The sequence below is a fragment of the Salvelinus namaycush genome, chromosome 3, assembly GCF_016432855.1.
Source record: "Salvelinus namaycush isolate Seneca chromosome 3, SaNama_1.0, whole genome shotgun sequence".
In the NCBI taxonomy this organism is placed as follows: Eukaryota; Metazoa; Chordata; class Actinopteri; order Salmoniformes; family Salmonidae; genus Salvelinus; species Salvelinus namaycush.
This window is the reverse complement of record NC_052309.1, coordinates 80,601,823-80,624,251: the sequence shown is the minus strand read 5'-3', so window position 1 is coordinate 80,624,251 and position 22,429 is coordinate 80,601,823. Positions and strand designations below refer to the sequence as shown.

The window sequence follows — 22,429 nt, the reverse complement described above, 5'->3', positions numbered from 1 at the left end:
TGCTTCACCGTAGGGATGGTATTGGCCAGGTGATGAGCGCTGCCTGATTTCCTCCAGACATGACGCATGGCATTCAGACCAAAGAGTTCAATCTTGGTTTCATCAGACCAGACAATCTTGTTTCTCATGGTCTGAGAGTCCTTTAGGTGCCTTTTGGCGAACTCCAAGCTGCCTGTCATGTGCCTTTTACTAAGTAGTGGCTTCCGTCTGGCCATTCTACCATAAAGGCCTGATTGGTGAAGTGCTGCAGAGATGGTTGTCCTTCTGGAAGTTTCTCCCATCTCCACAGAGGAACTCTGGAGCACTGTCAGAGTGACCATTGGGTTCTTCTCCCCCGATTGCTCAGTTTGGCTGGGCGGCCAGCTCTCGGAAGAGTCTTGGTAGTTCCAAACTTCTTGCATTTAAGAATGACTGTGTTCTTGTGGAACTTCAATGCTGCAGACATTTTTTGGTACCCTTCCCCAGACCTGTGCCTTGTGACAATTCAGTCTTGCAGCTCTACGGACAATTCCTTTGACCTCTTGGCTTGGTTTTTGCTCTGACATGCACTGCACTGTTGGACCTTATATAGACAAGTGTGTGCCTTTCCAAATCATGTCCAATCAATTGAATTTACCACAGGTGGACTCCAATCAAGCTGTAGAAACATCTCAAGGATGATCAATGGAAACAGAGTGCACCCGAGCTCAATTTCGAGTCTCATACAAATGTTCTTAATACTTATGTAAATAAGGAATTTCAGTTTTTATTTTTAAGAAATTTGCAACTATTTCTAAAAACCTGTTTTTGCTTTGTTATTGTGTGGTATTGTCACGACTTCCACCGAAGGTGGCTCCTCTCCCTGTTCGGGCGGTGCTCGGCAGTCGTCGTCGTCGGCCTACTAGCTTCCACCGATCCATTTTTCCTTTTCGTTTGTGTCTGTCTGTATTGTTTACACCTGTGTCCTATTAGTTGATTCCGGGGGGTTTATTTACCTCCGCTGCCTGCTAGTCTTTGTGCGGGATTGTTTGCTGTGGTATCTTTGTTAGGGGTGCGTGTCTGCACCACGGGGCTTTCTTTTCACGGCGGTTTGTACCGTTTGGTATGTGTTTAGGCGTAGAGGTTTCTCCTCCGTGTGTGACGTTTATTTCCCTGTGGGTGGCGACCTCGTTTGTGCGTATTCTCCCTCATGTTGTTGCTGAGTTGGGACGTCTTAAATAAACGATTGTGCAACTGGGACTTCCTTGTTCTCCAGATTCCTGCACCTCCCTCCTTTAAGGAGGTTAACAGGTTTTGTGTGTAGATTTTTATTTAATCAATTTTAGAACAAGGCTGTAACGTAACAAAATGTTGAAAAAGTCAAGGGGTCGGAATACTTTCCGAATGCAATTAGCTACGTAAAATGGCGATCCTCCTGCGTACTTGCATCAAGTTTCTAATTGCGGGGCTGCACACGTCTGCATATTTTAGCTCCGCAACTATAGAGGGTGGCCATTTTGCCTAGCTTATTGTAGTTGCATACAGCGTAGGGTGTAAATTAAGGCTTAACACATTGACTGAAAAGCTCTTACCCTCTGTTGTGGCTGGGCCTGTGTTAATGTTGCAGGCTGGGCCTCTGATAATACAATATTTTAGCAGATTGAAATAACAGAGTGATTATGCTAGCATGTTGCACCTTGTATGTACACAGACAAACACACACGCACGAACGCACACACTCTCCCACACACATTATGCACAAGTGACATGTTAGACCAGAAAACATCTTAGCCTCAGTAGCAGGCTGGGCCTCTGTTAAGAAAAGATCATGAGGATTTAGGGGATACATTTAACTAACATGAGTTAAGCATGAGGCACGCATTTTAAAAAGACACACACACACACTCTGTACAAGTGACATGTTAGGCCATCTATAACAGAAAATGATAATATATTAGGCAGGGGGTGAAATAACTTAATGCTAGCATGATGCGCCAGACACTCATACATACAATCACACAGGTACACTTGGTAGGCACACACACACACACATTCACTAACATGACTAGTAATGCTAGCATGATGCATATTGCACACCCACTCTGTACAAGTAACACATCCAGACAGAAAAGCTTATCCTTTGGAGCAGGCTGAGCCTCTGTTAATTAAAATTATATGATTTTACTGTTAGCATGATGCAACTTGTACACACAAACAGAGCCGGCTCCAGGCATAAGCGTCAAAAGCGGTCACATACGGCCTCAGGCCGCCCCCCTAAACTCAGTCGGGGTCTCAACCCCCATTGATTTTGTTAGCCAACCAAATCTCGCACAGGGCCCCCAACAGGCTAAAGCCGGTCCTGCACACAAACACACACACACATCACATACACGTTTTTACAAGTGACGCAATAGGCCAGAAAAGCTATTGCCATCTGTAACACCATCTGCTAATGAAAATGATAAGATATTAGGCAGGGCATTAATTGAGCATGAGTAGAATTAGAAAAACTGTTTTATCCATTTGTAAAGCTAGCATGATGCACCTTATCCACACATACAGGTACACTTCCACATAACAGTATGCGCACACATACAAGTAACACATTCAGCTAGAGAAGCACTTACCCTCTGCAGCAGGCTGGTGTTGGGGGATGAACTGAATAAGTAGTATTGCACCTTGTAAGCATTCACACACACACACACGTATACACACACACACACGTACACACACGTACACACATTCCGTACAAGTGACATGTTAGGCCAGAAAAGCTCTTACCCTCTATAGCAGACCGGTCTTCTGCCAAGAAAATGAAGGGATTTTAGAAGAGGAACTTGAGTAATTACTTAGTTAATATGGCATGATTTACACACACACACACACACACACACACACACACACACACACACACACACACACACACACACACACACACACACACACACACCTGTTCATACAGAATGCTATCTTCATACATTGCATACACTCACGTAAGTATCACATTCAACCAGAAAAGCTCTTACCCAATATAAATAAGAGGGTTTAAGTTAAGGAACCGTACTTAAATGTCGAGCAGAGCTGCCTTACATGATGTAATATGAACTCACACATACACATCCACAAACACATAGGGTACACAGACGCAACTAACACATTTAGCCAGAAAAGCTCTTACCCTCCGTAACAGGTTCGACCACTGTCAATACAATGACAGAATTTCAGTGATATGAACTAGACTGTACCAAATGATCTGAGTCTGTACCAAAGCTAGCATCAATGCAGTATGCATACAGATGTAGGTTCTTAATTTGACCACTCTTTTGTTGATCAACATTTTCCTGCAAAGCAGGAAATGCAAACTTGTAGTGTATTCAAGGTTTAAAAAGGCTTCTAAAGTTTGTAATTTCCACTTTAAAACATCAAACGTAAAATGTATCCCTACAAAAAATATCCATGAATTATAATCAACATAATAATTCACATTTCCAGTTACTGCAGGATTATTTTCCTGCTGTAGCAATCTGGCTCAAATTAAGATCCTACATGTACATATACACTCTTACACTGATAAGGGAATTATATGCTTAATGGTAATGACTAAAAATATTCCACCCTGAAACCATATAATTGTATGAAATTTATTAGAATCATAAAACTATAATCTGATGTGTGTAGTTTTAGTCAGAATTAGAACAAGGACTTTTTGTTCCTTTTTAGTATGTAAGCAGGGTGCAAGTGTGAAACAAATGATAAGAGGAGCGATCGACAGACAAGCTGTACTACTGTGTTCCTTACAGGACATTCTGTCCCCACCCAGGGAGGGGAGAAACCTTGGGATTGTAGTAGATTGTATAACAGGTGGCAGGCAATGTAGGAGAAGACTTGTGAACTATATTGTCATTGTCTCTGAGAGGAGGGACATTTATGATGAAATGAGAGGTATATAAACCAATGTACAGGAAATGATAAGCAGAGCTCTCGTAAATAAACATTCTGACTATTGTAGACTGGCCTCTGTCTGTTTCATTTCAACAAGAACCTTACAAATTCTTGGTAACAGACCGAGTAGTTTAATGGAAGTTCAGTTTATGAACATTGAGAACATAATTCTCTTAACACACACAAACTACTCGTATACCCACAAGCAAATGCCTCCACCATCTCTCTGATGAACCGTAGATAACACACTAACTTCAACTTAATGCTGTGTGTGTTGTACTTTGAAGGACCATATTAAGCCAGAACAGCTCTTACCCTCTACAGCAGGTTCGGCGTCTGTCAGTAAAGATAAACAGGGCTATCAGGGAGGACGACTGGACTTCATTGTTGAATAGCGCTGACATGATGCACGGTGTACACATACAGCATACTCACAATATATGCAAACTTACCGTGTACACACACCCAACCTATGTACTCGTGCTGCATACACATATTTAAGTAATACATTCAGCCACAAAAACTTTTCCCCTCTATAGCAGGCTGGGCCTCTGTTAATACACACAAATGGATTTCAGTAGGAGGTACTGGACTTAAGTCCGTATTGGAGCTAGCATTATGTACACACAGTCACACACACACCACACACAGACGTACAAAAACAGTCACAAACACAACACGGACAAAAGCCTATACCTGCACACATCCACATACAATACATACACAAATGACACATCAGACAGAATAGCTCTAGCCCTCTTCAGCAGGCTGGGCCTCAGCCACTAAAACGAGAGGATATCAGTGTGGAGTAAGTGTGTAATAAAGGTGGTATACTGCAGTAGCAGACACTCACAGAAACTCGCACACTAAGTACAAGGAAATACACATCTGAAACGTTTCCTGAACAATCCTCCACATATGCATGTATGTATACACTGTAACAAAAATATGTTGAATCAACATACAAATGTTTTTTGGTTGAGCAAACTCACAATCCAATTGCAGCTGGTTGTTTACAAATGTACGTTGAACCAACATTTTTTTTTTTACAGCGTACACACACACAAAATAAATAATAATAAACACACACACACACAGACCACACCACACACACACCCCATGCACACCCAGATACACACACGCACCAGGAAACACACACTCCAGTGCTTGCCAAAATAACCCACATAACAAACATCACCTCAACATTAACATAGGTAGTTCTTACCAACTGATTGGTGACCTGTTATCTCAGGTAATAAAAACCCCAGTAAGAACCAGAAGAATAATGACTAATATATCATTTAAATGAATATAGTCTGCTTTGTCAGGCATAAACCGGTGGGATATTGTGATAGGCATGAATATAAACGTGTGAAGCCTAAGTTAAGTGTATTGGCGTTCTATCTGATCAACACTGTCATGGTGCGTGGTGAGAATCATGCATGGCCACTCTCAGTCTCATCCCCACAGAAAGCTACTTCTGTGATTGGTCTTAGAGGCCTTACCATGATCCTCCGCTGGCTTCGCTGAGTGAGGGAAAACAGTTAACCGACATTACATTGGAATGATGAGGGGATAGTTATACCCTACTGACTAACACAAACACACACGAAGGGACACAGGTTAACACACACATGCCCTGTTCTCACCCACCCTTATCTGTAAAAAAAAAAAAAGGAGAAAAAAAAGGAGAAATTTAATCAGACATTGATTTTGGTATAGGCCTAACCATTCATTGAAGTATTTCATGTATAAGTATTTGTCATCCATTTGTTATGAGTGAACTCACCAGCAGGTGCTGCTGCAGCCTTATCTGTCTTGGCCGCTACAATTAAAGACAAACATATACAATAATGAATAACTAAGTGACATATGTTTTCATCAGTTGTATGTAGAGGTTCTGTAAAGAGAGCAAAGGTTCAATTCCAACCATACCATCTCGAAAACATCATGGACCATTAAACGTACAATATAGTTAAAATAATATAAAATAATCACCACTGTGAATTATCAATATTTGACTTCACACTGTGCAAACATGCATACATACAAACATTCACAAATTATTTGAATGCACATGTATTATGTAGAAGTCTAGATATGCATAATCCACGCCTGCACACAGCACTGTAGTGTAAATTCAGAATGTTGATACATTAATGCATTCCCATGTACATTCCCATGTACAATACATACAATATTATACCGGTACGTAAACACATAACACATAAGTTCATACGATAATCAAATACATATTTTAATGTAACCACAGAGGAGTAGCACATTCACTCAACCTTGCTTTGTGCAGTTCTTACCAATTTCTTCAGGCTCTGCCTCTGGCAAAGAAAGAGTATTGGAATTGGAGTCAAAGTAAGTACAGTGGGGCAAAAACGTATTTAGTCAGCCACCAATTGTGCAAGTTCTCCCACTTAAAAAGATGAGAGAGGCCTGTAATTTTCATCATAGGTACACTTCAACTATGACAGACAAAATGAGGAAAAAAAATCCAGAAAATCACATTGTAGGATTTTTAATGAATTTATTTGCAAATGTATTTTTAAGTGGGAGAACTTGCACAATTGGTGGCTGACTAAATAATGTTTTGCCCCACTGTACACTGTATATAGAAAAAAAGGTTGGCATTCATTGGGATGACTCATGTACTGGAGGCAGCTCTGCCATGTAGTCACTAGCTGACACAGCCACAAAATCATAAAATAATTAACCCTAACCTTAACCACACTGCTAACCTTACGCCTAACCCTAACCTTAAATTTATTTTTACAATATATAGCTAATTTTGACTTTGCAGCTGGCCCATCTAGTGGAAATCCCTCAATTATGCCTCCAGGACAAGATTCATCCCAATAAACATCAACATGCTATAGAAACAGTGGCTACTGTGTATATATTCTTGATAGAGATGGGAAGTTTTAAAGAGAAGATAATTTTGATTTTTGATAGGTAGGCTAGTTGAGAACAAGTTCTCATTTACAACTGCGACCTGGCCAAGATAAAGCAAAACAGTGCGACACAAACAACAACACAGAGTTACACATGGAATAAACAAACATACAGTCAATAATACAATAGAAAAAGTCTATATACAGTGTGTGCAAATGAGGTAGGATAAGGGAGGCAAGGCAATAAATAGGCCATAGTGGCGAAATAATTACAATATAGCAATTAAACACTGGAGTGATAGATGTGCAGAAGATGAGTGTGCAAGTAGAGACACTGGGGTGCAAAGGAGCAAAATAAATAAAATAAATAACAGTATGGGGATGCGGTAGTTGGATGGGCTATTTACAGATGGGCTATGTACAGGTGCAGTGATCTGTGAGCTGCTCTGACAGCTGGTGCTTAAAGCTGGTGAGGGAGAAATAAGACTCCAGCTTCAGTGATTTTTGCAGTTCGTTCCAGTCATTGGCAGCAGAGAACTGGAAGGAAAGGCGGCCAAAGGAGGAATTGGCTTTGGGGGTGACCAGTAAGATATACCTGCTGGAGCGCGTGCTACCGGTGTGTGCTGCTATGGTGACCAGTGAGCTGAGATAAGGCAGGGCTTTACCTAGCAACAACTTATAGATGACCTGGAGCCAGTGGGTTTGGCGACGAATATGAAGCGAGGGCCAGCCAACAAGAGCATACAGGTCGCAGTGGTGGGTAGTATATGGGGCTTTGGTGACAAAACGGATGGCACTGTGATAGACTGCATCCAATTTGCTGAGTAGAGTGTTGGAGGCTATTTTGTAGATGACATCGCCGAAGTCGAGGATCATGAAGAATAATGTGACTGAAAAATATCAAAGAACACAGCCTCAAGACTAAGATGCTTTTGAGGGTTTAAGACCATCAATGTACTGATGTCTGAGATAAACAATACCTCCACAAGAGTGCCTAATGAATGTAGAGATTAAGACTTAGTTACTGAAAAACAAACTGAACCACACAGTAACGGTAATGATCTCTGGCTCAAACTCTGGCCGGACACATGGATCTGCCATCCAAAGCTATAATTTGTACAGACAGTGTCCTTGTTCAGAGCACCTGTTAAAGTGATAACATAAATAGTCTCAGTGCCTTGGGATTTGTAGTCAGCTAAATCCATTAAACTACCCAACCACAGAATGTAGAACATCAACCAAGTCTCCCGAACCATCTCCATCTGATCAATCACAACTGACTTTTCAGAACTATTGTCCCATGAGTATACCGAACTGCGATTCTGAGATTTCAGCCTTGGCCTTGACACTCTGGTTGTGCTGAACGACCCTGGCTGTGTTCTCAGTGTTGGCATACTGAGCAGCTGACACGTCTATTTTTGAAAAGGTTTGTTTTTCAGGCAGCAATATGTTAACGTTCTCAGCACATCTAGTTTTATCCCTGGCAACACCCACTGTCTTATGTCTCAGGGGGTCTTTGACGCACAGGGCATTAAAAGCCTTCTTTAGCCCAGGTTCTGTGCCTTTTTTAGCAGGCCCAGTCCATAGATGGGTAAGTGGGTCAGTGAAGTTCTGGTGCTCCATTTGCTGCTCAGTCCACTATTGTTGACTGGGATGGGTGTTATCCACCATTGAGCACATGCCATGAGACGGTAAGCCCCGATGACAAGGCCTTGTGTCCTAAGCTGGCACAAAGCATTTGTTTAACCACCCATCATGACATTGTTAAAGGACACAGGATGAGTGGTTGTTGTGAAGCACAGGATAAATATGGAACATGTAGTGACTATCACTGCATGGTCTCCTCTGTGACAACAGTGTAGAAGTCAGCAATCAAAATGACAAATCCTGTCCCTATACTACAGTATGTTCCAGGACGGTGGTTACCAGTCAAATCCCCTGTTCAGATTCCCATGAAAATGTATGATAGCAGAAATTGATAGATGAGACTATCCCTAGATTCCATTGCTAAATAAGATGCCTTAGGATACTATAAAAACAGGCCGGAATTTGACAAGTGATTGTCTTTGGTTAGACCAACACCCAACCCCTTCTCTCCTTCAGGCCTTCAGCCCAGTTTGGCCAAGGTTTCTCTCTGGTTACGACCTGTCAGCACCCTCTCTATCACAGGCCAGCTCAGTGTCTGTCTATCTGCCGTACTCATACCAAAAGTTCTAAGTACAGCGGTAAGTCATAGAGTGCGAGAGAGAGAGAGAGACAGACAGAATAACAGAGACAGAGAGAAAAGAGGAGAGCAAGAGAAAGAGAGAAAAGAAGAGAGCCGAGAAATGAGAGAAAGTGAGAAGGAGCTAGAGGGAGAGGTAAATGAGAAAGGCCATCAGGGGTCAGATATGGTGAGAAGGGTTCAGTTGAGAGCTTGAGGGTCAGCTCCATCAGATTTAGTCATGGGAGAGATGGATACCATGGTGTATATTTAACAAATATCCTGTGAGATAGTTGATGAACCAGTGTTTGATTTCCTCAATTTCTCTAGCCAAGCTGCCCCATCACTGTCAAGCCTTCCTCTAAATATATACTGAACAAAAATATAAATGCAACATGTAAAGTGTTGGTCCCATGTTTCATGAGTTGGAATAAAAGATCCCAGAAATTTTCCATATTCACAAAAAAATTATATATCTCAAATTTTGTGCACGAATCAGTTTACATCCCTGTTAGTGAGCATTTCTCCTTTGCCAAGATAGTCCATCCACCTGACAGGTGTGGCATATCAAGAAGCTGATTAAACGGCATGGTAATTACACAGGTGCACCTTGTGCTGGGGACAATAAAAAGCCCCTCTAAAATGTGCAGTTTTGTCCCACAACACAATGCCACAGATCTCGTTTTGAGGGAGCGTGCAATTGGCATGCTGACTGCAGGAATGTCCACCAGAGCCGTTGCCAGAGAATTGAATGTTAATTTCGCTACCATAAGCCGCATCCAACGTCGTTTTAGAGAATATGGCAGTACGTCCAACCAGCCTCACAACCGCAGACGTGTATGGCGTTGTGTGGGCGAGCAGTTTGCTGATGTCAATGTTGTGAACAGAGTGCCCCATGGTGGTGGTGGGGTTATGGTATGGGCAGGCATAAGCTATGGACAATGAACACAATTGCGTTTTATCGTTGGCAATTTTAATGCACATAGATATCATGACGAGATCCTGAGGCCCATTGTCGTGTCATTCAAGTGGTGGAAAAAGTACCCAATTGTCATACTTGAGTAAAAGTAAAGATACCTTAATAGAAAACATAAAAGTGAAAGTCACCCAGTAAAATACTACTTGAGTAAAAGTCTGAAAGTATTTGGTTTTAAATATACTTAACTGTCAAAAGTAAATGTAAATGCTAAAATATAAGTAAAAGTACAAATCATTTCAAATTCCGTATATTAAGCAAACCAGATGGCACCATTTTCTTGTTTTTTTATTTTATTTACGGATAGCCAGGGGTACACTTCAACACTCAGACATAATTTACAAACGAAGCATGTGTGTTTAGTGAGTCCGCCAGATCAGAGGCAGTAAGGATGACCAGGGATATTCTCTTGATAATTGTGTGAATTGGATCCGTTTCCTGTCCTGCTAAGCATTCAAAATGTAACGAGTACTTTTGGGTGTCAGGGAAAATTTATGGAGTAAAATGTAAAAGTAAAATAGTAAAGTAGGGTACAGATACCCAAAATAACAACTTAAGTAGTACTTTAAAGTATTTTTACACCACTGTGTCATTCATCCGCTGCCATAACCTCATGTTTCAGGATGATAATGCACAGCCCCATGTCGCAAGGATCTGTAGACAATTCCTGAAAGCTGAAAATGTCCCAGTTCTTCCATGGCCTGCATACTCACCAGACATGTCACCCATTGAGCACGTTTGGGATGCTCTGGATCGACGTGTACGACAGTGTGTTCCAGTTCCTGCCAATATCCAGCAACTTTTCACAGCCATTGAAGAGGAGTGGGACAACATTCCACAGGACACAATCAACAGCCTGATCAACTCTATGCGAAGGAGATGTGTTGCGCTGCATGAGGCAAATGGTGCTTACACCAGATACTGACTTGTTTTCTGATCCACGTCCCTGCCTTTTTTTTAAGGTATCTGTGACCAACAGATGCATATCTGTTTTCCCAGTCATGTGAAATCCATAGATTAGGGCCTAATGAATTTATTTCAATTGACTGATTTCCTTATATGAACTTTAACTCAGTAACATCTTTGAAATTGTTGCCTGTTGTGTTAATATTTTTGTTCAGTATATACAGTGGGGAGAACAAGTATTTGATACACTGCCGATTTTGCAGGTTTTCCTACTTACAAAGCATGTAGAGGTCTGTCATTTTTTATCATAGGTACACTTCAACTGTGAGAGACGGAATCTAAAACAAAAATCCAGAAAATCACATTGTATGATTTTTAAGTAATTAATTTGCATTTTATTGCATGACATAAGTATTTGATACATCAGAAAAGCAGAACTTAATACTTGGTACAGAAACCTTTGGTGCGAAAAGCGCAAATCAATCCCAGAACAACAGCAAAGGACCTTGTGAAGATGCTGGAGGAAACAGGTACAAAAGGATCTATATCCACAGTAAAACGAGCCCTATATCGACATAACCAGAAAGGCCGCTCAGCAAGGAAGAAGCCACTGCTCCAAAACCGCCATAAAAAAGCCAGACTATGGTTTGCAACTGCACATGTGGATAAAGATCGTACTTTTTGGAGAAATGTCCTCTGGTCTGATGAAACAAAAATAGAACTGTTTGGACATAATGACCATCGTTATGTTTGGAGGAAGAAGGGTGAGGCTTGCAAGCCGAAGAACACCATCCCAACTGTGAAGCACGGGGGGTGGCAGCATCATGTTGTGGGGGTGCAGGAGGGACTGGTGCACTTCACAAAATAGATGGCATCATGAGGTAGGAAAATTATGTGGATATATTGAAGCAACATCTCAAGACATCAGTCAGGAAGTTAAAGCTTGGTCGCAAATGGGTCTTCCAAATGGACAATGACCCCAAGCATACTTCCAAAGTTGTGGCAAAATGGCTTAAGGACAACAAAGTCAAGGTATTGGAGTGGCCATCACAAAGCCCTGACCTCAATCCCATACATTTGTGGGCAGAACTGAAAAAGCATGTGCGAGCAAGGAGGCCTACCAACCTGACTCAGTTACACCAGCTCTGTCAGGAGAAATGGGCCAAAATTCACCCAAATTATTGTGGGAAGCTTATGGAAGGCTACCCAAAACGTTTGCCCCAAGTTAAACAATTTAAAGGCAATGCTACCAAATATTAATTGAGTGTATGTAAACTTCTGACCCACTGGGAATGTGATGAAAGAAATAAAACCTGAAATAAATAATTCTCTCAACTATTATTCTGATATTTCACATTCTTAAAATAAAGTGGTGATCCTAACTGACCTAAGACAAGGAATTTTTACCAGGATTAAATGTCAGGAATTGTGAAAAACTGGGTTTAAATGTATTTGGCTAAGGTGTATTTAAACTTCCGACTTCAACTGTTCTATATCCTCCGTCACATATATATATATATATGACGGAGGATATAGAACAGTTTCTTCTCTCTGTATTCATGCCTCAGCCTCACTGCTCTGAAAAGTGGTGCTTCATCTTTTTGGGAAAAATCCATCATTTGAGATTTACAGATTAAATTAGGGACAAATCAAAATGGCAAGTTCTTTAACATTCAATAAGAAATGGAAATGCATGGGGGGGGGGGCATTTGAACTATGCTATACAGTAAATGAAAGTGCACGTCTTCACTCACAGGGTTATATGGATTAAGGATATCATATTCTTTCTCAGAATATACAGAATCTTTCAACATTCGTACCAGGTAGCCTGAGTATTTATGTTATATATATATATATATATATATATATATATATATATATATACTCTCTCAGCTCTCTCCCCCTCTACTTCTCCCTCTCTCTCTTTTTGAAGGGTAACCTCCGTGGAATGTTCTTAATCTCTCTTGACATTTCCCCCTCTTCCTTCTCTCTGTGTGCTTCTCCTCCCTCAGATACAGTAGTAGTAAGCCATAGACAGTCTACTGCCACGTGTGGCCTCATTTTATACATCACTTTATCTTTGAAGTGTTTGCTAATTTCATCACTGACCCAGGTCACAATGTATATACATTAGCAAGAGTTGTCTTAAAGAGTTGAATCTGTGATATCTTGAAAAGAACATATGTTTGTTTTATACTACCATTAGAGTTATATATTTTAGCCTTGCGGTAATGCATCTACAGTATGCTTGGTGAGGATTCCTTTCCCTTAAGCCAATGTTAGAGGGCTTCTGAAATACCTGCCTATAAGCTCTTTAATGTAGGGGCCGACGCTGGAGTAGAGAAGCAGGTATGGGGAGTTGAACATTTAATGAGGAACAGACATGGAACAAGACAGGAACAGCGTCAGCACACGGGTAACACAATGACATCCGAACATTAATCCTGAACCAGGGAACAGAGCTTGGGACAGACAGATATAAGGGAGGTAATGACACAGGTGATTGAGTCCAATAATTGCTGATGCGCATGACAGGGGAAGGCAGGTGTGCGTGATGATGGTGGCAGGAGTGCGTAATGCTGGGGAGCCTGTTGCCTTCGAGCGCCAGCGAGGGGGAGAGGGAGCAGGCGTGACACTTTAACACGTCTACAACCTTGAGTTAAAGGCAACATGTTGTGTTAATGGCGCTTGGTGACCCTCACAACACCACAGAGATATCTACAACCTGTAGATTTGTGACATACGTCTGACATACAGTGCATTCAGAAAGCATTCAGGCCCCTTCCCTTTTTCCAAAAATGTTTAGGTTACAGCCTTATTCTAAAACGTTTTCAATTGTTATTTTCTCCAATCAATGTACACACAATACCCCATAATGACAAAGCAAAAACAGGTTTTTAGAAATGTTTGCAAATGTATTAATATATATATATATATATATATATATATATATATTACATTTACATAAGTATTCAGACCCTTTACTCAGTATTTTGTTGAAGCACCTTTGGCAGCGATTACAGCCTCAAGTCTTCTTGGATATGACGCTACAAGCTTGGCACACCTGTATTTGGGGAGTTTCTCCCATTCTTCTTTGCAGATCCTTTCAAGCTCTGTCAGGTTGGATGGGGAGCATCGCTGCACAGCTATTTTCAGGTATCTCCAGAGATATTCGATCAGGTTCAAGCCCGGGCTCTGGCTGGGCCACTCAAGGACATTCAGAGACTTGTCCCGAAGCCACTCCTGCGTTGTCTTGGCTGCTTAGGGTCGTTGTCCTGTTGGAAAGTAAACCTTCGCCCCAGTTTGAGGCCTGGGCGCTCTGGAGCAGGTTTTCATCGAGGATCTCTCTGTACTTTGCTCCGTTCATCTTTCCCTCGATCCGGACTAGTCACCCAGTCCCTGCTGCTGAAAAACATCCCCACAGCATGATGCTGCCACCACCATGCTTCACTGTAGTGAAGGTGCCAGGTTTCCTCCAGACGTGAAGCTTGGCATTCAGGCCAAAGAGTTCAATCTTGGTTTCATCAGACCAGACAATCTTGTTTCTCATGGCTTGACAGTCCTTTAGGTGCCTTTTGGCAAACTCCAAGCAGGCTGTCGTGCCTTTTACTGAGGAGTGGCTTCCGTCTGGCCACTCTACCATAAAGGCCTGATTAGTGGAGTGCTGCAGAGATGGTTGTCCTTCTGGAAGGTTCTCCCATCTCCACAGAGGAACTCTGGAGCTCTGTCAGAGTGACCATCGGGTTCTTGGTCACCTCCCTGACAAAGGTCCTTCTCCCTTGATTGCTCAGTTTGGCCGGGCGGCCAGCTCTAGGAAGAGTCTTGGTGGTTCAAAACTTCTTCCATTTAAGAATGATGGAGGCCACTGTGTTCTTGGGGACCTTCAATGCTGCAGAAATGTTTTGGTACCCTTTCCCAGATCTTTGCTTCGACACAATCTTGTCTCGGAGCTCTACGGACAATTCATTCGACCTCATAGCTTGGTTTTTGCTCTGACATGCACTGTCAACTGTGGGACCTTATATAGACAGGCTTTTCCAAATAATGTCCAATCAATTGAATTGACCACAGGTGGACTCAAATCAAGTTGAAGAAACATCTCAAGGATGATCAATAGAAACAGGATGCACCTGAGCTCAATTCGAGTCTCATAGCAAAGAGTTTTTGCTTTGTCATTATGGGCTATTGTGTGTAGATTGATTAGGAAAACAATTAATTTAATCAATTTTAGAATAAAGCTGTAACGTAACAAAATGTGGAAAAAGTCAAAGGGTCTGAATACTTTCCGAATGCACTGTACATGTCTCATTACCCATAACATTACTCACATGTGATGCTGCACACCCCAAAAATCATGCATATCAGTATGGGAGAGTGGGTTAAGTTGAGCCAAAGGGGTTTCTTCCATCATTTCATGGAAGAAACCACATGGAAAAATAGGTAAGCAAGTTAGGTCCAAACAGGTGATTTTCACCAAATTAATTTATTGTGTTAAGAGGTTTCATGATGCTTCTTTCTAAACCAAAGTAGATCATTTTAAGATTGTTCTATACATCAGTTGTGGTCTCTATAAACTTCAATATGAGGACCTAAACCTAACCTCCTGTGTGGGCTAATAAAGTCCAAATGTTCAGTGTTTGTAGTTGTATCTAGTATTGCAATTCAATGAGTAATTATATTTCCAAGTGCATAACCTACAGTACATACAGTATGTGATACAAATAAACATCTTTATCTAGACATCAGCATGTGCTTGTTTATCTATAAAAGTCACCATGGTATAATACGCAGGTTGGAATTTATTGTCATGAATCTTGCCCTGGAGGCAGCTCTGAAGTGTGGTCACTAGCTGGCACAGCCACAAAGTCATCAAAACCTAACCACACTGCTAACCCTAATGCCTAACCCTAACCTTAAATTAAAACCAAAAAGTTCATTTTTTAAATTTTCATTCATTTTTACGATACAGACGATTTTGACTTTGCAGCTGGCCCATCTAGTGGAAAAAGCTCAGTTCTGCATACGGGGCAAGATTCATGAAAATCAACGTCAACCTGCGTATAATGCAGGCATTTTCACATTTTCATAAATATATTCAACTATAGCACCAAGCGGGCATATTCACATAAGGACTCAAAGGGGAGATTTATATTCAAAGGGTCTATTTATACCGCTGAGCGTGTGGTGGAGTATCAATGGTATTATTGGCATTTGGCGGGCATCTATGCTAGGGGCAGAGTGTGACTGATGGAGTTTCATCGTTTTATGATGAGGATGAAGAGGGTGATGCTTTTGGCAGCATGGGAGTTCACTTAAGCCTCTGCTCTCTATATCGCTCCATCATTTGGCGGTTTTATTTGACAGTTCCGATGATATGAGTTCTAGAGGTATATGTCATACAGTGTTTTTTGGACAAAGGCAGAAGGAGGGGGCATATTCTAAGGAGTAGTAGTAGGGGAGTAGGGAAGGTGGCATGGTGGAGGGAGAGTAATGTAAGTTGAATGAATACCATAACATATACAGTGGGGCAAAAAAGTATTTAGTCAGCCACCAATTGTGCAAGTTCTCCCACTTAAAAAGATGAGGGAGGCCTGTAATTTTCATCATAGGTACACTTCAACTATGACAGACAAAATGAGAAAAAAAATTCCAGAAAATCACATTGTAGGATTTTTAATGAATTTATTTGCAAATTATGGTGGAAAATAAGTATTTGGTCACCTACAAACAAGCAAGATTTCTGGCTCTCACAGACCTGTAACTTCTTCTTTAAGAGGCTCCTCTGTCCTCCACTCGTTACCTGTATTAATGGCACCTGTTTGAACTTGTTATCAGTATAAAAGACACCTGTCCACAACCTCAAACAGTCACACTCCAAACTCCACTATGGCCAAGACCAAAGAGCTGTCAAAGGACACCAGAAACAAAATTGTAGACCTGCACCAGGCTGGGAAGACTGAATCTGCAATAGGTAAGCAGCTTGGTTTGAAGAAATCAACTGTGGGAGCAATTATTATATTTCTGGCATCAGGTCTTGCTATGAATAGCATTAATTCCACTCTAATGTAGTAATTATTTGTGGTTGTAACTTGGCGGAGGTTGTGGTGGGTCCCAGCCAGGTGTATTTGTTTCCACTGTGCAGTAGTTGTGCTGTGTAATCGCTGCAGCTGTCTTTTACCACAGCATGTGTGGGCTATAGATGTCACTGGGCTGGCAACTATAACTTCACCTGTTTAACAAACCACTTTCATGTTTTCCAACATGGCAACAGGAAGAGGTGGGAGGACATTTACTAGGTACTGAGGTAAGCCTGTAAGGGAGCATAGGAAGGGAGGGGAGAGAACCTGGGAGGGTAGTATATCACACTGTATTTTATCAGACAGTAATGATGATAAGAATTATAGCCTGTATGCATTCCTCAAGTGATGTCTCTCTCCGCTACCCCTCCCCCCCATCCGCTGGCACGCGTCTGGGGTGAAGGTCTATAGTGGAACAGTGGAGGATGAGACATGGTAATAGGAGTGGTAGAGAAGTAAACGGAGAGAGAGGACAATACCAAATACTATTTGGTATTGTTGTAAATATGACAGAGTATTTTAGAACATCTTGTAATAGAAAGCTTTCAACAAAAACTACTTTGGCACAGAGGAAAATGACACCTCTTTAGGGAAGTAGAATCTGCAGAATGGAATAAACGAGACCCCATAAATATCATCCCAAACTGTCCTCTATCTTTTCCATTCATCTCCATTCATTACCATTCCCTCCGCATCTCTCTCCGTGCCTTACCAGAGGGCGCTTAAAATAGGTCTGGCTCAAAGCGCAGAAAAAAACTTTTACATTAGAGGACATTACCAAATACTACTGCCAGTGTTCCTATCCGCCACAAAATGCTTACGGAGTATTTATAAAGTCTTAGTTAATGACATATTGGGGCTTAACGGTTCACACTCTGATTGTGAACTCCTCTGGCTCTCTGACTCTGCATCTGTCTGTAATCCATCAAGCCAGAGCTGCATACCTGGGGGGGCATGGTGACGACCCTGGTATGAAGTAATGCTATACTCACTGCCTCGGTTTCATGAGGGCAGGGTGTGGAAGAGGAGGCTCAGGAGACGTCAGTCTTTCCCTGCCACTTTGTCCAGGCAGCAGGGCCCAGTCCAGAAGAAGGGGTGTGGGGAGGGGGTCAGTGGCAGTCGGTGCCATTTAAGATTAGGGAGGACGGTTAATTTTAAGGGCCTTAATTCTATTACAGTATATTGGATGACTGTCATTCATATTCCTTTCACCAAGCTCTGTGTGACAGCGATAGGTTTAGCCTACGGCATGATACTTGAATTTGTCCTATACCCATCATGAGGTTGCTACATCCTAGCCTACAAATTAAAGTTTAACGTAGGGGAACAGGTCAAGAGACAAATTGGTGTACTCAACGTGACAGATAGGGACACATTCAATACCGCATTGCATACTCTTGCCTGCACCTAGCTGATCTAGGGTGTAATCTTTAGTCCAAACAGTTTAAAAACATTATGTTTTGCAACTAAAACAAGTTTTTATTGGACAAATACAGGTAGGTCCATCCCATTTAGTTCCGTTTGCTTCTGTTTAAGAAACATTTTGCAACAGAATTGGTGGAATGAATACACCCCTGATCACACAGTTCACTTTCATAGCAGCCATACAAACAGCATCATCACATCTACGCGCTCTCCTCTCTCATTTTCCCTTCACTTGAGGACTTCAGTGCACAACACAACAGCTGTCTGTGACCAGGTGAAAAAAAACTCTCCTAGCCAAACCTCCATACCATAAGTGCTACATACAGCCTGCATCATTGTCACCATATTAGCTAACGTCAACATACACGACATGACCAAAAGTATGTGTACACCTGCTTGTCGAACATCTCATTCCAAAATCATCGGCATTAATATGGAGTTGGTCACCCCTTTGCTGTTATAACAGCCTCCACTCTTCTGGAAAGGCTTTCCACTAGATGTTGGAACATTGTTGCGGGGACTTGCTTCCATTCAGCCACAAGAGCATTAGTGAGGTCGGACACTGATGTTGGGCGATTAGGTCATGCTGAAACAGGAAAAGGCCCTCCCCAAACTGTTGCCACACAGTTGGAAGCACATAATCATCTAGAATGTCATTGTATGCTGTAGCATTAAGATTTCCCTTCACTGGATCTAAGGTGCCTAGCCCGAACAATGAAAAACAGCCCCAGACCATTATTTCTCCTCCAACAAACTTTATAGTTGGCACTATGCATACGGGCAGGTAGCGTTCTCCTGGCATCCACCAAACCCAGATTCATCCATTCGACTGCCAGATGGTGAAGTGTGATTCATTATTCCAGACAACGTGTTTCCACTGTTCCTTAATTTTTGAAGAAATTAATTTGTTCAAAACTGTTCAACTATTGTCTTTCTCTTTCAGTCAATTACTCACCACATGTTATTCACTGCAGTGCTATAACTAGCTGTAGCTTATACTTTCAGTTCTAGATTAATTCTCTGATCCATTGATTGGATGGACAACATGTCAGTTCATGCTGCAAGAGCTCTGATAGGTGGGAGGACGTCCTCTGGAAGTTGTCATAATTACTGTATAAGTCTATGGGGGTGAGATCCATGAGCCTCCTAAGTTTTGTATTGAAGTCAATGTATCCAGAGGAGGACGGAAAATAGCTGTCCTCTGGCTACACCATGGTGCTACCCTACAGAGTACTGTTAAGGCTACTGTAGACCTTCACAGAGTGATTTAATCAGTTATTTGGTGACGTGAATATATTTAGTACAGTTTTATCTAAAAAAGATCACTTTTAAATGTTTCACTATTTATTTTTAATTCACTGAGTAGGATGGTCCTCCCCTTCCTCCTCTGAAGAGCCTCCACTTGAAGGGGTCATGAAACCCTAAACTTTCACTAATCAAATGGCCCCACCGCAAAACACGTTGGTGGGATATCAACTCTATTAGGGACATTTCCCTGCACCGGTCCACTGCTCCAGACCCCCAGGGAGGGGGGTGTAAAGATGCTGATCTTTCACTGCATTACAGCGAATAATTCATTGTGTTATTTTCGCTCCCCTGATGAAGGGAAGCAGCGTCAACAAACAACTCTTCACCTGTTATCACCCCTCATATTGCTTGAATGTAATTGATATCATGATGTGTCTCACAATCATATACTGTATGTCCAAAACACAAGACATTCATGGCTAATCATTAATATCTCTGATAAAATATTCATATTTTCCACAACACTAGTTTGATCAAGCTTAGGTATTCCCTCTCTGGTATTCTCAATCCCCTTCCTCAGGCTAATGACAGTCATCATGGGGGAGGGAAGGGCTCCGGGGCTGAGTTGAAGTACAAAGGGGGGGGGGCAAGGATTTGGGGTTGGTGGAAAAGTAAGTGAGAGCAGTCTAAAGGATGGAATTAATGTGGTGACAGGAACACGATCTACATGATGTCATGATGCTAGATTGGCAACACATGGCTGAGACATAAAGAAATTGGTGTGGAATTACTCTGAGCCAGCCAGGCAGGCAGTATAAACAGGAATAACAGTGGTGAAACGAAGGTAAGATGACAGAGTACAGTTAAAAAGTAAATACAGTACAAGATACTGTATGCCCTTTGAATACATTTACTGTATATAGTTAATAGTCTATGGTAAGGATCCAAACAGGCCACATTAATCGGTTAGCCCAATGAAAGAGTTTAGTAGAGGTGTAAGTGAAGTAGACAGGCAATCAGGGTCAGATAGATTGAGCCTCTGAGGTGCAGAGAAGTGATATGAAGAGGTCACACCTGACATGGCATAACCCCCTCCGACACATCATCTCGTTCATCTTTCTCCCCTCATCTTATCGGTATGCTTTACTATGCTACTGCTCTACTCTGTTCTTCCACACTACACTCTTAGAAAAAAGAGTTTCAAAAGGGTTTTTCAGTTGTCCCCATAGGAGAACCCTTTTTTGGTTCCAGGTAGAACGCTTTTTGGTTCCAGGTAGAACCCTTTCGGGTTCCATGTAGAACCCTCTGTAGAAAGGGTTATACATGGAACCCAAAAGGGTACTTCAAAGAGTTCTCATTACATTACATTTACATTTTAGTCATTTAGCAGACGCTCTTATCCAGAGCGACTTACAGTAGAGTGCACACATTTTTATTACATTTTTACATTTCATTACATTTTACATACTGAGACAAGGATATCCCTACCGGCCAAACCCTCCCTAACCCGGACGACGCTATGCCAATTGTGCGTCGCCCCACGGACCTCCCGGTTGCGGCCGGCTGCGACAGAGCCTGGGCGCGAACCCAGCCCAGCCTGGGCGCGAACCCAGAGACTCTGGTGGCGCAGCTAGCACTGCGATGCAGTGCCCTAGACCACTGCGCCACCCGGGAGGTGGCAATGGGGAAAGCCGAAGAACCCTTTAAGGTTCTAGATAGCACCTTTCTTTCTAAGAATGATTCTTCTCCCTCCCTCCCTCCCTGTTTGAGTCTCTCAAATGTCATGTTGCCATGTGATTTACAGTGCCTTAAGGTCACTGTTGAAAAGAGACCATGACATATTTTAGATCCCCTCAGATAGACAATCATTACTACATACGGGCAATAAATTTCACTGACACTTATGGCAATGTTTTGTTAACAGATGCCGGAGCTGCCATGTCTAGGTCTTCACAACAACTAATTCCATGCATAAAAGACCTACGTATTGCTGGTGTTAATGCTGTCTGAATATAGGCCAACAATGTATAAGTCTTGAACTTGAACCACTTTTCCCCATATCAACAGTGTGGGTCTATTACAGACATGGGAAGACTTTGTGGTGTAAAAGAGCACAGATCTGGGCAAATAATAACATGAACCTTATCATCTATAACCTCATTTTAACAGTTATGTGCTATTTTCGATAGTGCCAAATAGATGGTTTGTAGATGTTCAGTAGATCTATCCACTCTAACCATAGACCTAACCTTAACCCTTATCATAATGCCTATAATAATAAAAGTTCCAAACTAACTATTGAGACGAGATAGGCCTCTACCTTGCCACTGCCTGGACTCTCCACCATCACAAAAACAGACAGATTCTCACTATCTTTCCTGCCATCCACTTTTCTCTTTACCTCACTCTACCTTCATAATGAATGCAACCTATGTTAATTCAGATGATTTCATCACTTTGTCATGCTTATCGTAACATTTCCCAACAGATATGCCAATAAACTTCATATATTACTACTGTGAACGCTATGGGGGTATAAAGTGCAAAAACAACAACGTATCACATTATCAACAACATACTATCATACGTAGGGAACCAGCCTATGGGAGTAGTAGAGAGTCTGTCTCGGTCGATGACAGGAAGAACACTGACCAATATAGATACACAGAAGTCCAAAGAGGACACTAGCTGTACAACAGTACTGAAGCTTATGATGTGTATGACCTGCTTACCTGGCTTCTTGGCTTCGGGCATAGCTGCGATAGTGTGTCTATCTCTTCCTCTGACTGTG

At 41.9% G+C, this 22,429-nt stretch overlaps 1 protein-coding gene across 1 annotated transcript in view; it reads right to left on the bottom strand.

The window, feature by feature from the left end:
• The window catches only part of LOC120044653 (myosin-binding protein C, fast-type-like), a 46,957-nt gene extending 24,528 nt beyond the window's left edge, over nt 1–22,429 (bottom strand). The window contains exons 1-3 of the mRNA XM_038989327.1: nt 22,371–22,429; nt 5,690–5,725; nt 5,554–5,559 (exon numbers count right to left, since the gene is read on the bottom strand). Coding sequence (XP_038845255.1) covers nt 5,554–5,559; nt 5,690–5,725; nt 22,371–22,392 — 64 coding nt within the window. The 5' untranslated portion in view covers nt 22,393–22,429. The remainder of the gene's footprint in view (nt 1–5,553; nt 5,560–5,689; nt 5,726–22,370) is intronic.